This window comes from Telopea speciosissima, chromosome 1 (assembly GCF_018873765.1).
Source record: "Telopea speciosissima isolate NSW1024214 ecotype Mountain lineage chromosome 1, Tspe_v1, whole genome shotgun sequence".
Classification (NCBI taxonomy): Eukaryota; Viridiplantae; Streptophyta; class Magnoliopsida; order Proteales; family Proteaceae; genus Telopea; species Telopea speciosissima.
In genome coordinates this window covers 78,933,411-78,949,056 of record NC_057916.1, presented here as the reverse complement: position 1 = coordinate 78,949,056, position 15,646 = coordinate 78,933,411, and the positions used below count along the sequence as shown (strand labels likewise).

General features: G+C 42.7%; 1 protein-coding gene across 2 annotated transcripts; it reads right to left on the bottom strand.

Annotated features, from left to right (window-relative positions):
* Positions 1-518: 518 nt before the first annotated feature.
* Positions 519-13,907, bottom strand: LOC122660780 (dehydration-responsive element-binding protein 1B-like). Of its 2 annotated transcripts, XM_043856016.1 has the most exons (3): positions 13,333-13,907; positions 12,407-12,414; positions 519-751 (listed from the first exon to the last, which is right to left on the bottom strand). In XM_043856016.1, exons 1-3 carry the CDS (start codon positions 13,869-13,871, stop codon positions 579-581), a joined length of 720 nt encoding a protein of 239 aa, XP_043711951.1. In that variant the 5' UTR covers positions 13,872-13,907; the 3' UTR covers positions 519-578. The 2 variants fall into 2 exon arrangements, with proteins under 2 accessions (XP_043711951.1, XP_043711956.1); XM_043856021.1 differs by lacking the exon at positions 12,407-12,414 and having other exon boundaries at positions 519-738; positions 13,351-13,907.
* Between the last annotated feature and the right edge of the window lie 1,739 nt (positions 13,908-15,646).

The following is a 15,646-nucleotide window of genomic DNA, read 5'->3' as shown; positions in this document are numbered from 1 at the left end:
GATTGGATTCTAGTGAATGTCATTATTAATTTTTATCCAATCTGAAGGTCTGAAATATTTTTTCCTGACTTGTTAGATTCTATGGATGAAAGGAAACTTGATCCATTACAGCACATGAACAGAGCTGCCATAGCACCCTTTTGTCCCTTTTTTTGTTTTTATTTATGAAAACACTTATATCAATTCAGAAAGGGATTAAGTACTTAAATGCACATAGTCAAACACTATTATATGAAATATTTTTTTGCTGTCACCCAAGTTGCAGGAATGTTCTTGCTACCCGGCCTTGCAGCCAAAAGAAACAAATAATTCACTTCTCTTTTAGATTCATAAATACCTTTCTAGGTTCTAGTATTTTAAAAAATACCTTTCTAGATTCTGTTTCTTTGAGTGGAAGCAAGGTAGTAGGAACATTCCTGCAAAATTTTGTCCTCTATTCTATCAACAAATGAGCAAGTCAAATGAAAAAATCAAGCGAATTGATAGCCAAAGTGGATCTGCTTCCCCAAAAGAAAAATGATAATGACTCTGTTTGTTAATGTTTATAAGAACAAAAGAATATTAAAAAAAAAAAAAAATCAAATGGAGTGACTCCATAAGGCCATGTCAGCATCAAATTCCACGTCGTCCCAATAGAAGCCACCTTCAAGATGAGTTGGAGAGAGTAATGCCATGTCTTCAAGCAATCTCGGCATTCCATAGTCCTCCTCCTCTTCGTCCATGAGAAACAAGGTTGTTCTACTTATAGTAGTATCTAGTGAAGTCGTCTCTTTCTCCTCCACCCTCCTTTCATTGCAACTCATTTCCTCATGAGTCTCCGCAGCCCGAAACGCCTCGGCAGCCTCAGCAGCCGCTCTCTGTATATCTTTTGCATCCGCAGTTTCCGGCAACCGTAATCGTGACACAGAATCGGCAAAATTGAGACAGGCAGAGCGCCCCCTGAGTGTCATTGCAGCAACATCGTGAGCCCTTGCAGCCATTTCCGCAGTGGGAAACGTTCCAAGCCAAATCCTAGATTTCTTCTTGGGCTCTCTCACCTCGCAGACCCACCTATCAGAGTTCCTCCGTCGAACTCCCCTGTATATTGGGTGTCGGGTTTCTCTGAACTTTTTCCGTCCGGCACGTCGTTTCGGGAGACTCGAAGCTAATAAGACCTCTTCATCGGAGGAGGCGGCTGGCTGGGTAGTGGTGGTGGTGGTGGTGATGTTGTTAGACGTTGAAGTAGTCCCCGGCAGATCAAGTGACAGAGAATCTGAACTCCATAATGAGAAGATGTCCATTTTTTGGTTGAGACTTGAGAGTGAGTGCTTTGGGTTTGTTTGAATTTATGATTTTGCGGCTCTCGATCAAAAGGTATATATATATATATATATATATATGAAGGGGATTGAATTGAATGTTTAAGCGCTGGGCTTTCGTTTTTGACGCGCACACGGATTCTCTTTCAGTTCTTTCCCCGACAGGGAAAAACTGAGAGTGAGTGAGGTGTAAAGACTGAGTAATTAGGGGGGAGACTCAGAGGAGAGGAGGTAGTGACTTTGACGGAAAATTATCACCTCCAGTTTGGTGATCGGCCCAGTTCCCCAGTTCCTCTAATAGGGGGATGGTGGACCCCACCCGGGTAGGGTGTTTGGGCATGGGTAGAGAGGTCATTTCAGCCCGCCTTTGTTAGAGGAACTGGGAAACTGGGCCGGTCAGTAAACTGGAGGTGATTAAGATCCGACTTTGACTCCCCACGGATTGGAAACAGAATTTGTCGCGCATATGAATGTTTCCTTGGCCTGATACACTCTACACAGCCATTGGATTATTCACACGTGTTCCTGTCCGTATCTGGGATGACGTAGACATATAAAACAGGTTTGGAGTTTGCACTGTGAGGGTGGGACCGTAGGACTGGAATTGTAGTGGATTAATAAGGATAAATGGGTCAAATGAGGCACCGTCCATCAATGCGGGCATCGCCCATTGAGCATCCAACGTCTTGGGCGCGCTAACTGGGCTTACACCGGGATGTGTGTCAAACAGCTCAATCGTTGGATGCTTGGTTGGATACTTATTGGGCGATCTCCTCATTGGAGAGGATCCTGATCCTTCAAATGATGTGGATTGTAAAATTCATAGTAGAATCATTACCAAAAAAAAACAAATCATAGCAGAATCGATGTTCTCATCAGTACGAGTCAAGGGAACGGCTCCGTGGCCTCTGATTTCCATATAAAGAATACGACAAGGATAAAGACTCATAAACTTCGATTCTGATCGACTGTATATCTTTCATAAAGAATTGAAGGAAGATGCGACGATTTTTTTCAGGAAAACCCCAACGAAAAATACACACTATTCCTTCTTTTCTATCGAATCGATCATAACCACTACCTACATTCCACGATATTGTGCACCACAAATAGAAGCTAATGAACAGACCTGCAATACCATAGAAAGACATCACAATCCCTTGTAGAAAAAAATCATTTGTTGAGACGGAAATAAAGATATCAGATTCCTACCAAAATAACTGGAAGTTCCAACCAATAAGAACCCTAACGAACCTAAAAAAAAGATAAAGGCCCAGTAGAAATTATTTGTTTTTCAAGACTGAGTCAGACTTGAAATTGACCAACCCAATTTCAATTAAACCTTTTTTTTTCACTATTTTTTTATGAGCAATTAAACCCTCTTTTATGTATATTGATTGAGTCTACAAGAGCATGAATTGTAAATAGAAATATTGGCAAGAGATCTCTACTTGATTGCATGGTCTCTACACAAACATCTGGGCCAGTGGGGGAGCACGTCTGAATATCTATCAGGGGCAGAGGCATCATTTCACTGTGCCTTGTGGGAGGGCGTACGAAACACCATTAAGTAGAGATCTTTTTCCCTAAAAATATCTTATTACAAAATAAAAGGGAATTGTAAATAAAAATTGTTTTTGATAGATCAAAGTACATCATTTAAATCGAAATCGATAAATCTTTTACGACTCGATTTTAAAAAAATGTGACCATTTATTAAATGGTGTATTTCAGTTTTGATCTGATTAAAACCGATTAGAAAAATCATAGTTTTGATACTTGATTTATGTCATGTAAATTAATTTCAACTGTTCTTTTATTTCTTCAACCACAATTTAGGTCTAGATGTCAGTGGTTGAAGTCCAACAACATCAAATTTATTTATTAGGTTTTAAAATTGGTTCATTTTTAATTTGGCCTAGAACTATTAATTAATTTGAATTAAAAATAAAATTGAAACTGAAGCCAATAAAAACCATTTAATCGAAACTATCCTATTGGAAAATTTTATTAATTATTTTTGTTTGGGTTATTGAAACCTTTTTATAAACGCTTTGATTCTCTATCCTTCATCATTTTTATTTTTTGATAAAAATAGTTTATTAACAACGGAACAAAGTTACGGAACAGTTGACTTACAAAGCAAGATGGATACAAGAAGAGGGGACACAAATTGATTACTTTGAGTTGAACCAATTAAAACCCTTAAGTATTAATCATTAAGGTCATAAGTGGCAAACATGGGAAGGGGAACTCCACTCCCAAACTGTAGGAGGGGTGGAAGGAGAGGATCAAAAGAGTGTTCAGGGGCATCCACACACATCTTGATGTGTGTCAGTCAGGGAAGACATCAGGATGTGTGCCGTACAACCTAGCTGTTGGATGCCTCGGGCAATCCTTGGAGAGGAACTCGATGCAGAGGGAAAAGGTCACAAAAAAAAAACAAAAGATGAAATGTGACATGACACACAAAGACAAGAATTAATTTTTTAAAAATTATATATATATATATATATATATATATATATATATATATATATATATATATATATATATATTCCTGGATAAAACCCCACGAAAAAGATTTAACATAAAGAAACACGGGATTTGACATTTAAAAAACCAAAACCGCTAATCCACAACTGTGAGTGAGTAATCTTGGATTTGGAATAGAAGTCTGGGGAGTTGCGGGAGTTGGCACCACCTTGGTAGGTTGTTCATGTCCTATCCGAGGGAGTTATACGCGTAAACTCGTTCTAAACGTGTTATAATTCATATACTGGATAAGACTTGCACGTATCATTACAATTTTTTTTTGTTTCATCAAGAGACTGTTGCCTCGTGGAAATGGCTTGCATCAACGTGGTATCAGTGAGGTCGTAAAGATGGACGGGCATCAATATGGTTGAGGTTTTTTTATTTTATGGGGTTTGAATAATAATTTAACAAGGACAGGGATAAGATGATCAGACAATGGGTTTTTTTTTTTTTTTTTTTTTTGTTTATGAGAAAATTCACGTTTACAATACTTGCAAACCCCATAGGAAACTAAGGATCTGTATGATAATCTTCTAAAAAATTATTTATGATTTTTTTTTCCTCCAGTTTCTAGGGGCAGAAATGGAACAGTTCTAGAATGTGTTGTTTGGTTTGTTTTGTGTGTTTTTGTTTGTTTTTGTTTTTTAACAAATTGAATAATAGAAATGATAGTGGCACGGTTTTGAGAAACACCAAAAAGAAGTTTCGAAAAAAACAAAACACAAATTGAAAGCAAAACAATGCATGATACAAATAAACTATTCTTCTTCTTCTTTGGTTTCATGACCATCATGCCCCCACCACCACTAACACCTCCACCTCTGACTCTGCCACCATCTCGCCACCACCATCTTCTTGGCCCTGCCCCCGCCAACACTGCTGTCCCAATGCAATATAGAGAATTTATTCTCAGTAATTGACTATCATTTGGATTTCTTATTCTTAAAATACTGTAGATTGATGCAAACAAAACAATTTAAACTTCTTGACCAAAAATCTATTTGTTGACTATTCATGAAATCATTCCAAAATTGAAATAGAACTCATACAAAATCTGGCCTCTCTTTAATAAACACATGGTTAATTTGATGGGCAATACAATAATTTCGTGTTAAAAATAAAACAGCACTCTTCTTCTTCTTATGGTCTCACCACCACTACCACCATTGCCACCTCCTCCTCGCCACTGCCACCATCATCACCATCTTCCCGCCACATCCACCACCACCTCTCTACCATCACCACCACCACTGCCAGTCTGCTACCTCCTCCACCATCACTACGACCCCCTTCCTGGCCCTGCCCCTACCCCTACTACCACTGCTCTCTCTCTCAAAGAAATATGGAGAGTTTATTCTAAAAAATCAAACTACCAAATGGATTTCCTATTCATGAAATATTTCAGATTGATGAAACCAAAACAACTTTAATTTCTTGACAAAAAATCTGTTTGTTGACTATTTTCATGAAATCAATCCAAAATTGAATAGAAATCTAGCCAGAGGTTGTTTTTTCATAATGGGTGAAGGAAACTTGATCCATTACAATACATACAAAGAGCTGCCATGGCACCCTTATGTCAAAAATTTTTTTTTCCTTAATAAAAACACTTTTATCAATTCAAAAAGAAAAAGGGTTTAACAGCACATTATCAAACACTGTTCTATCAAAAAATGAGTAAAAAGTCAAATGAACATATCAAGCGAATTTGATAGCAAAATGAACCCGAACTCCAAAAAGAAAAACCATCCTGACTCTGTTAATGTTTATAAGAATAAAATAATTAAAAAACTGAAAAATCAAATGGAGTAACTCCATAAGGCCATGTCAGCATCAAATTCCACGTCATCCCAATGGAAGCCAGCTGATCCAAGATGAATTGGAGAGAGTGATTAATGCCATGTCTTCAAACAATCTGGGCATTCCATAGACCACCTCCTCCTCTTCATCCATGAGAAACAAGCTTGTTGTACTAATTGTTGCGTGTGAAAACCTCCGTCCCCCGGTTTGCCTACGGATGAGCTTGCAAAAAACAGAGTGAGCACGAGAGAGCCGGTGTGGCTCTGGCCAAGGATTCTCCAACGCTCAAGTCAGGTCTCTAGTGCAACAGCGTAACAGTTAGTAAAAAGTGAGATGAGCGTTTGAGCTCCATACCTGAGTATTTATAAAATGAGGTGAGGCGGTTGGAGGAGTCCTTGTATGGTAAGAGTCCTCTGTTGGTAGGGCTCTTCCGCGCGGGGCGGAGTGGAGTGTTATTTTCATGGTCAGACTCTCACCAAGGTAAGAGTCCTTATTGGAGTGTGATTTGGTATCGTGACGGGATCGTGGCTTGATCCTTATCTCGCGATACTCGGGTGGTGCTGATGTGGCATCATGATCCCCGATGGGTTGTTATGATAGCTTCTGTGGAGGAGGGCTCGGCCTCCAACGGTCGTGGCCTTGGCATATGTGGCTGGGTGTTTCCCAGACCACGCTGGAGCTCGGTTGAATCATGGCGACCGATCTTGGGCCGACTTGTATGGACTTGGCTCGTGGCTCAGCTGGCTTGAGCCTCGGCCATGCTGAGGAGATCATTTACTCGCTTGGAATGAGTTATGAAGCCGCACACCGGGTGCTCGGCCTGGTCCTCGACGGGCTGAGTGGTGGGCCTATATGCTCGGCCAGGTCGAAAATGAAGTGTTGCTTCCTTCCGGGTAAACTGTTCGGCCCGATCTGGCTCGTGCTCGGCTAAGCACAAGGCCTTGGTCTCAGCACATCCACCTGGCGACCTCCGGTTGGTTGGGTGATTTATGACTCATCACAGGCCCTCCACTCATCAAGGGTCGGTTCGGCCATGATGAGTAGGACTTTTCCTTTTGCTGGCGATTCTCCTCTGAGGCCGAGTCTAAGCTCTTTTCCTTCATCGATTTGACATTGTACGGTCTGACAGTTGGGGTGTCAGTGCCACGTCACTCGACCTCATAATGGTGCACAGGAATTCGAATCGTCTTTTAATCTGGATCGTTGAATTATGCTAAACTCTCCTTGACCGTCAGATCACTTCGGCCCGGAGGCTATAAATGGGCGACTCTTCTTCATTCATTCTTCATTATTTCAAGCTTTTGAGTGCTCGACTAGCTCAGATTCTTCAGCTCATCCAGTGCTCGACGCTCTCAGCTTTCTAGTTCGTGCTCAGCTCATCTCCGAAGCTTCTTCAACTAGTAAGTCCCCCTCTGCCCATTATGTCATTTGGTAGTTGTCACGTGGGCGAGGTGTTCGCTGGGGCGGCTGAGGGTACAAGTCCAAGCCGAGAGCTCCCTGCTCGCTCCCCTACAATAGACCTGTTGGGCTCGACCTCGGACGAGCCTATCGTAGTGGAGCCACGTCAGGCCGACGTCGCCGAGCTTCCCCTGCCCATGGAGTCCGGCCTTGAGCCCTTGCCAATCCCTGAAGACTGAGCCGAGGGCTCTGGATCATCTTCGACAGATGACGAGGAGTCGGGTGAGGAGAGTTCTTCCCGAGATGGGGTCACTCAGTCAGCTCATCCGCTGAAGCTCCCTAGCCTGAAGAAGGGAGTGTCAGCACCGTCCAGAGCACAGTCACTGATGCCGACCTCGAACGCGTCAAGGCAACTTATGCCATCTCCGAGGACGTCAAGCTCCGAGCTCCTAACCCTAGGGAGATGGCTTGCTACATTCGGCCTGGCGAGGTGGCCTTGTACGAGATGCCCTTCAGGTATGCCTTTAGGCTTCCCGTGCTTGACCTGGTAGATCAGATCTTGGACCATTTCCACCTGCCTCCAGGTCAGCTGGTGCCGAAATCATGGCTGTCCATGTACAGCTTCCACGTCCTTTTTTGTGAGATAGGCCGAGCTGCGAGCGTGGCTCTTTTTTCTCGGCTCTATTTCCTGAAGAAGTCGCCAGAGAAGGGGTGGTACTATTTCACCCGCCGCACTGGGAAAACGCGGCCCTGAGCGGCCACAAGTTTCTGGTCGGGATGCCGACCTCAAATAAGAATTGGAAGCCTCGATTCTTCTTTGCTTCCATCCAGAACTGCCCCTTCCAGGCTAAGTGGAAGGAGATCCACTTGGGTTATGTCAACAGGGCCTTGACCCTGACCGAGAACGAGCTGACCTCGCTCGACCTAATTCGCTAGCATCGGCCTTTCGATGTCCTCCAGCTCCGAGACGAGGGGTTCGTTCAAAGGTGGCATATGACCCCTGGTAGGAGTCTGAGCTGAGCTGTTTTCAGTCTGCTATGGTTGGCTAGGGCATCCGAGCCTACCCGTTTACTTGGTCTTTTCTCTCTTTTGGCATGTTTCTAACACGCTGTTTTTCTTGCAGTGGTCGGCCACATTCCCCCAATGGACACCGCTCGGCTCAGGGTCGAGACCATCGCGGAGAGGAAAAGAAAGACTATCGAGAAGAAGTCTCGGGGCGAGTCTTCAAAGGTGCCTAAGGGAACTCTGTGCTGCCGAGCCTAGCAGACACTGTGGTCGGCCTTGAGGCCGAGAAGTGCAAGGACCCGGCGGGGTCACCGAGGAAGGGGAAAGGTCAGAGGGGCAAGAAGAGCCCGTCGAGGGATGGGAAATGGCCAAAAATATCCATCAACCTCACTACTGGAAACCTCCCTAGGGTCCCCTCGCCTCCCGATGTTGCTCGGCTTGTCTTGGGGAGGGCCTCGGTCAATAACGTCCCAGTTTGATCGAGCTGGTGTCTTTTCCCCGAGGACTCCGTCCTGACCTCGGCCGTGCCTGCCAAGGAGTGGCTTGACGCAAGTCGGCTCCCCAAGGACAAGGAAATGCTTGAGAAGTTCGTACTATCTGGTGAAGTCGTCCCATTCTCCTCCACCCTTGTTTCCTTGCAAACAAGTCGGGACTGATAATGATAGCTTACGTTTTAGACGCGCACAGACTCTCTTTTAATTTCTTTTCCTTTTTTCCAGAAAGGGAAAGGGAGAGTGAGGTGATGAGGACTCTCCTCTCCTCGGTCCTCCTGACTTCACTCCCCCTTTCCCTTTTTGGCAAGTGAGTTAAATGACCGGCTGTTTTCACAAGAAGGAAAAGTCCATTCCAAAACTATAGGAGGGAATGGAGGATGGAAAGGAGAGTGTAGGAACTGAATTTTGTCACCCCCCGGCGATGATGACTACAGAACACGGACAGACATCGGTGTCTCTCTAAAGGACTCTTGTCCCTACATCTGAACCAAATCACCCTAAACATCCCTAAAATGGCTTATCAGACCCTTTTACTAAACGCTGAAGGAGGTACTGCGCACCCTCCCCCACGGCGCAGTGGGCTCCTTCCCACGACACCGTGGGGACATGTACTTGATTTCTACGGCGCCATGAAGGGGTGTGACATCAGCCTATTGATGTCACCCACGACGCCATGGAGGGCTTATCCGGCCAAGTGTGAGGGTCCCCCCTCCCTATAAATAGGAGGGTCCCCCTCCCTCATTTCTCAAGCTTTTCTCGGGTAAGGAGACCCTCCAGGGCTTGTTTTGCCCCCTTTTCACCCTCTTTTCCCTCGTCTTTTCCTCATGAGTATGTGAGTGAGTGGAGTTCTTCGACCTGGGTAGATCCTTCGATTACCCATCCAAACATAAAGCGATTCTGCTCTTAGGTATTGTTATCCCGTCAATGTACGGATAATGAAAAACCCCCTTCACAGCCTTTATTCTGTCTGTATACAGATAACGAGAATATCCTATACAGCCGTTACTCTGCCCGAAGTCTGAGTGACAAAACTCATCTCGTATAGCCTCATTCTGTCCGACAAGAGAGAGACAAGTCGATCGTCCGTCTCCACCTGAGTCGTGGGACATCACATATTTCGCCCTCGGTGCACTTTCATTTATTTCTTGTATTTCTAGACAGGTATCTGTCTCTTTCTCTCTCATTATTTTTGGCATAATGTAGACAATTAAACTATCTCGTTTTAGTGTACATAATAAATGATTTTTCCTTCTTTGTCATGATTAGTGCATCATAACTTAGCCTTACATGTTAGTATAGAATATATTATCAAAGGAGAATATTCGAAAACCAGCATCTAGTAGAAAAATCGATTTATCCGGGCGAGGTGGATGCCTAACACCTTCTCACCCTCGTAACCTGACTACTTATCCTGAATCTCTGACCAGACCATATGGAATCACGTAACCCTTTCCGCTAACCCCGGATGGGGCTACACCCATTCGGTCCTAGGCCCTAATCCTAGGTGGTGACTCCATTTCTTTATAAAGCATGATCCTAATCCCCATGATGATATATCGGAACGATACGCCGTTATTCATCGAAGTCAATCCTTGTCGCCACAAGGGTGAGGAACCCTCGTCCCGAGGACCACGGTACTTACAGAGAGGTTCGTAGGGAAAACCCAGTCTCCACTTGCACAAACGGATAAGGTTTTGAGTCCCCATGATTTTTATCAAAAAATAATTGAAGAAGATGATGGGAGAAAGGAAAGAGGTGATGTGACGTGGCATATAAAAGACAAGAGTTAACAATCTATCAGGATATGCCGCCTCTTTTGGCAATTTGGATCTTCTACTGCCGAGCTGCCGGCAGGACTATGCTACCCAGATACGGTGCTGCGCTCAATGTCCGCCTTATCCCTGTCCAAATGCCTTGTCCGAGTGGGGGTAAGGCGGTCATTGCAGGCAGCACCGTGTCTGGACAGCACGATCCTGCCGGGCAGCTTGGCAATATAGGATATGGATCCCTCTTTTGGCCTCTGACCCCATGAAAAGGATAAACAAAACACGGGGTTTTGACAGTTGACAACAAAGACCGCTAATTCCCAACTATCAGTGAGTTTAGTCCAGGAAAGATGATTGGAAGAGGAGTTTGGGGAGCTGCCGGGTGTTGCCACCTCATGTGTCTGCTGTTCCTAACCTGTCATGTCCTGTGCTGGGGAGTTATACGCGTATACACGTTCTAAATGTGCTCTAATTCATGTACCATTTAAGACTTACATGCACTATTACGAGTCCGGTTTTTTTAAAAAAATTAAAGGAAAGAGATTACTGCTTGGTCGCATGGTTTTTTCGTCTAAATGCAGTAGTGTGCAAAATTACCATTCGGGTTGTGTTTGGTTGTCTAGAAAAGAACAGAAAAAAAAAAAATCATACAAATCTTGTGCGATTTTCTTGGATCTTCAAATTTTCTTTGCGCTTGGAAGGGTTGTGTCTAGAAGATTTTGCTTTTTAAATTTAGAAATCGTCTTGGAATCAAAATATTTTTCTATTCCATTAGAAAAGAAAAAAAACTTTGTGTCTCTAGTCGAGCAAATTGGGTAGAGCAAGAGAATTATGTGATTGACGAGGTTAAGGTAGTATAGTCGTAGAAGATGAATACTCTGGTCACTTGAAAGGACTAACTTGTTTGTAAGGCGTTTTCTTTGCAGGAGTGCGCATCCGCGTGTTTCTGTTTTCTACGAAATTGCTTTCTGGGCTTCGGGTTGAATTTGTATAATTTTGTTGTTAAGCAAGTCTGATGTTACGCTTGGAAGAACTCACCCTCATAAACCGGTCTACAAGGGGAGGGAACCCAATATCATATATGCCCACATCCAATCCCTTATGGGACCGATGTGGGACTATTGCACATAACATTACTCCACCCTTTAACGGCCGACGTCCTCGTCGGCCCACTCTGGATCAGGTAGTCCTTTCTAGACGGCTCCACTCTGCTCCAGGACCTTTTCTCTGCAGTAGGTAGTCCGTTCCTAGTGGCTCGCACTCTGGCACCAGGTCGCCCCTCCCAAGTAGCCAATCGTAAAGGACGGGTCAATGAAAGCACCAATGTTACGATTGGAAGAACTCATCCTCATAAACCAGTCTACAAGGGGAGGGAACCCAATATCATATATGCCCACATCCAATCCCTTATGGGACCGATGTGGGACTATTGCACATAACATCTGAACTTCTCTTGAAATTAGCTTTGTATATGGGAACCAACTGGGATCCATGAAGAGGGCCAGTGAAATCAAATAGCAGCCATTCTTGAGGGCCTGAACTGAGCACTTATACGATGTGCAATCCCTTTGAAGCAGCCTAAGTTCCACCAGATCTTGTGGTTCTAGCAATGGAGTCACATTAAAAGGGAAGTGTTTAGAGTTTAGAGACATGGAGTAGCGACCAACGCATGGCATTATCAACCGGCTCATATCCTCTCTCAAAACAACACATCATCTGTGGCAGGGTGCGAGCGTCTGTGATGCTCTAAAGAAATCATCATCAATCTCTTCATCCAATGTCATTTGACGTTATGATTGGATTCCTAGAATAGTGAATGTCATCATTAAAATGCAACCCCATCTACAAAGGTCTGAAATATTTTCCATTTTGTCTAATGGCAGGGTTAGATCCTGTGGGTCGGCTTGATTTGGTATGACTTCTATTTCTTTTTAACGGGGTGATTTTTACTTCAGAAATTGTTTGGTTTGATTTTGCACCTTATTCCAATGAAAAAATCTTTAAATGGAATAGAAATTCTGAAATAGCTGAGGAGTTGTTTCAATTTCTAATTTGAAATTGATTTCACTTTTGCTCTTTAACGAACACATGATTAATTTGGTAGGCAAAGTAGTAATTTCATATTAAAAATAAAATACCACCGACCCTTCTTCTCCTAATGGTCTCACCACTAGTCCACTACCATGCAACTGGCACCACCTCGCTACCACCACCATCGTCATCACCACCACCACCATTACCCCTGTCACCTCCTTCACTAAACTGCACATTTTTTTATGGAATATAAAATTAGATTATTCTCTCAAAGAAATATAGAGAATTTATTCTCAAAAATCAAACTATCAAATGGATTTCTTATTATTGAAATATTTTAGATTGATGCAATCAAAACAATTTTAATTTCTTGACCAAAAATTTGTTGATTGACAATTTTAATGAAATCGATTTGAAATTGAAATAGAAATCATACCAAATCTAGTGAGAGGTTCTTCTTTCAACGTTGGTGAAAGGAAACTTGATCCATTGCAATACATATACAGAGCTGCCATGGCCCCCTTATGTGCACATTTTTTTTCCAAACATAAAATTAGATTGTTTGGAAGTAGAGTTATACAAGCTAGGATACACTACTATCTAAAACATCTCCTCTTTTTGGGGTTTAGCTGGAACTGCACATTGTCAAACACTATTCTATTGTATCAACAAATGAGTAGTCAAATTACTGAACATATCAAGCTAATTTGATAGCAAAATGGACCCGCCCCCCAAAAATAAAAAATCATCCCGACTCTGTTAATGTTTTTGTAAGAACCCAAGAAAAAAAAAAAAAAAAAGGTTCAAATGGAGTGACTCCATAAGGCCATGTCATCATCAAATTCCACGTCATCCCAATGGAAGCCACCTGATCCAAGATGAGTTGGAGAGAGTAATGCCATGTCTTCAAGCAATCTCGGCATTCCATAGACCTCCTCTTCCTCCTCTTCGTCCATGGGAAACAAGGTTGTTGTTGTTGTTGTACTAAAGGAAGATCTGGTAGTAGTAGTAGTATCCGGTGAAGTCGTCTCATTCTTCTTCACCCTCGTTTCATTGCAACACATTTCCTCACGAGTCTCCGCAGGCCGAAACGACTCTGCAGCCTTAGCAGCCGCTCTCTGTATATCCTTTGCATCCGCAGTTTCCGGCAACCGTAAACGTGACGCAGAATCCGCGAAATTGAGACAGGCAGAGCGGCCCCTGAGTGCCATTGCAGCAACATCGTGAGCCCTTGCAGCCATTTCCGCAGTGGGAAAAGTACCAAGCCAAATCCTGGATTTCTTCTTGGGCTCTCTCACCTCGCACACCCACCTATCAGAGTTCCTCCGCCGAACACCCCTGTATATTGGGTGTCGGGTTTCCCTGAACTTTTTCCGTCCGGCACGTCGTTTTGGTAGACTCGAAGCTAATAAGAACTCTTCGTCGGAGGAGGTGGCTGGCCCTGGCCGGGCAATGGTGGTGTTGCTATAAGACTTGGAAGGCGTCCCCGGCGGGTCAAGTGACAGAGAATTTGAACTCCATAATGAGAAGATTTCCATTTTTGCTTGAGAGTGAGAAGGAAATAAGTTCGTTTTGGGTAAGTATTTGATTTTGCGGCTCTGAAAAGTATATATAAGAGTCGGGTTGGGGACTGAATTGAATTTTAACTGATGATGGCTACGGTTTAGACGCGTGAGAGTGAGAGTGAGACTGACTGAGGACCGAGGAAGGAGAGAGGTAAGGTAAGTGAGTAAATGACAGGCTGTGTTTTCTAGCCCATTGGATTTCTCACACGTGTTCCTTTCTGGTATGACGTGGGCTTCTATGACATACGTTAGGACAGTCAGCAGTGGGGAAGAACTGGAATTTTATAAGATTGGACTTTTGGACAGAGAGAGGGGCCAAATGATGTTTACTGAGTTAATTGGTATAAAACTGCAGACCGGAATCGTCCGAGGCAACTCCACATCGACATCGACATCGACTAAGGCAATTTCAATTATTTAACCAATTATCATACTCAATCGATTAAAAAAATTAGTTGGTCTTTGTATTTTATATACCTCATTAGTGTTTTATAATGCATTTATACCACTACATAAATTAATCTAAACTATTTTTATATTTCTTAAGTCACAATTTATGCCTAATGGCTTTTGTTCAAATCCAACTAACATCATATTTGTTTAGAGAAGTGGTTCTCTGCTCGGGAATAGAGTGTACACTAGTGCTTCCTATGTCTATCTTTCTGTTCCCTGAAACAAAGGTCAAAGGTGAGGTGTTTTTTTACACAAAGAGGATAAAGATAGACATACGAGAGCATTGACACGTAGGTCATATTTTCAGACAGAGTTTTTTATTTTATTTTTTTATTATTAAATTTAAAAAATAGATTCACTTCGAATTGGATCCCAAAACAATCAACTCCAATTAGCAAAAAATTGATATCAAAACCAATAAAAACCATTTAATCGGAACTATTTATTAATTAATTTTGATTTGATTTGATCGTTTTATAAATAATTTGATTATGATTTCTACCCTTCATACCTTCATCTGAATTGAAGCAAACTGATTTACCAGAACTGAATCAATTCACTTACATTAAGCATGAAGTATACGATTGGCCTGAACAACACACATATATGGTGTGTTACCCATAGTGGTCTTACCCCTGTCTGAACGCCTTGCCCAGTCTCCACTCTCCACTTGTACCAACGGATAAGATTTTATCAAAAAAATAATTGAAGAAGACGATGAAAGATGAGGACAGAGATGATGTGACATGGCACATAAAAACTTTTTAAAAACTAACATGATATTTCATGCCGGTTCGTTTTTTGCTTTTATTTTTTTGGGTTTTGTTAGGCCTCTTGACCCCACGTAAACGGTAAACCCCACGTAAAAGATTCAACACAATCAAAACACGGGGGGCTTGACAGTTAATAACATAAACCGCTAATTCCCCACGGTGAGTGAGGAGTTTGGGGAGTTGACGGGCGTTGCCACCTCCTGACAGTCCTGGGTTGGCTGTTCCTGTCCTTTCCTGTGTGCAAGGGCAGTTGTTCGTGTAAACACGTTTTAAACGTACTATAATTCATGTACTATTCAAGACTACGATATTTTTGTTTGGTGACTATCTGTCTCTTCCTCCATTTGAAATAATCGATGTCACACTGGCACCTAGTTAGGGGTGTCAATTCTAATCCCGTGTCGGTACAACTGATATTTGAAGGTTTTAAATTGATCCGATACATTAATTAAATATACGGGTAATGATCAATAAGTTTAAGCCTATTTATGAACCATTTGTTTTATTCGAAGTATTCTTTAA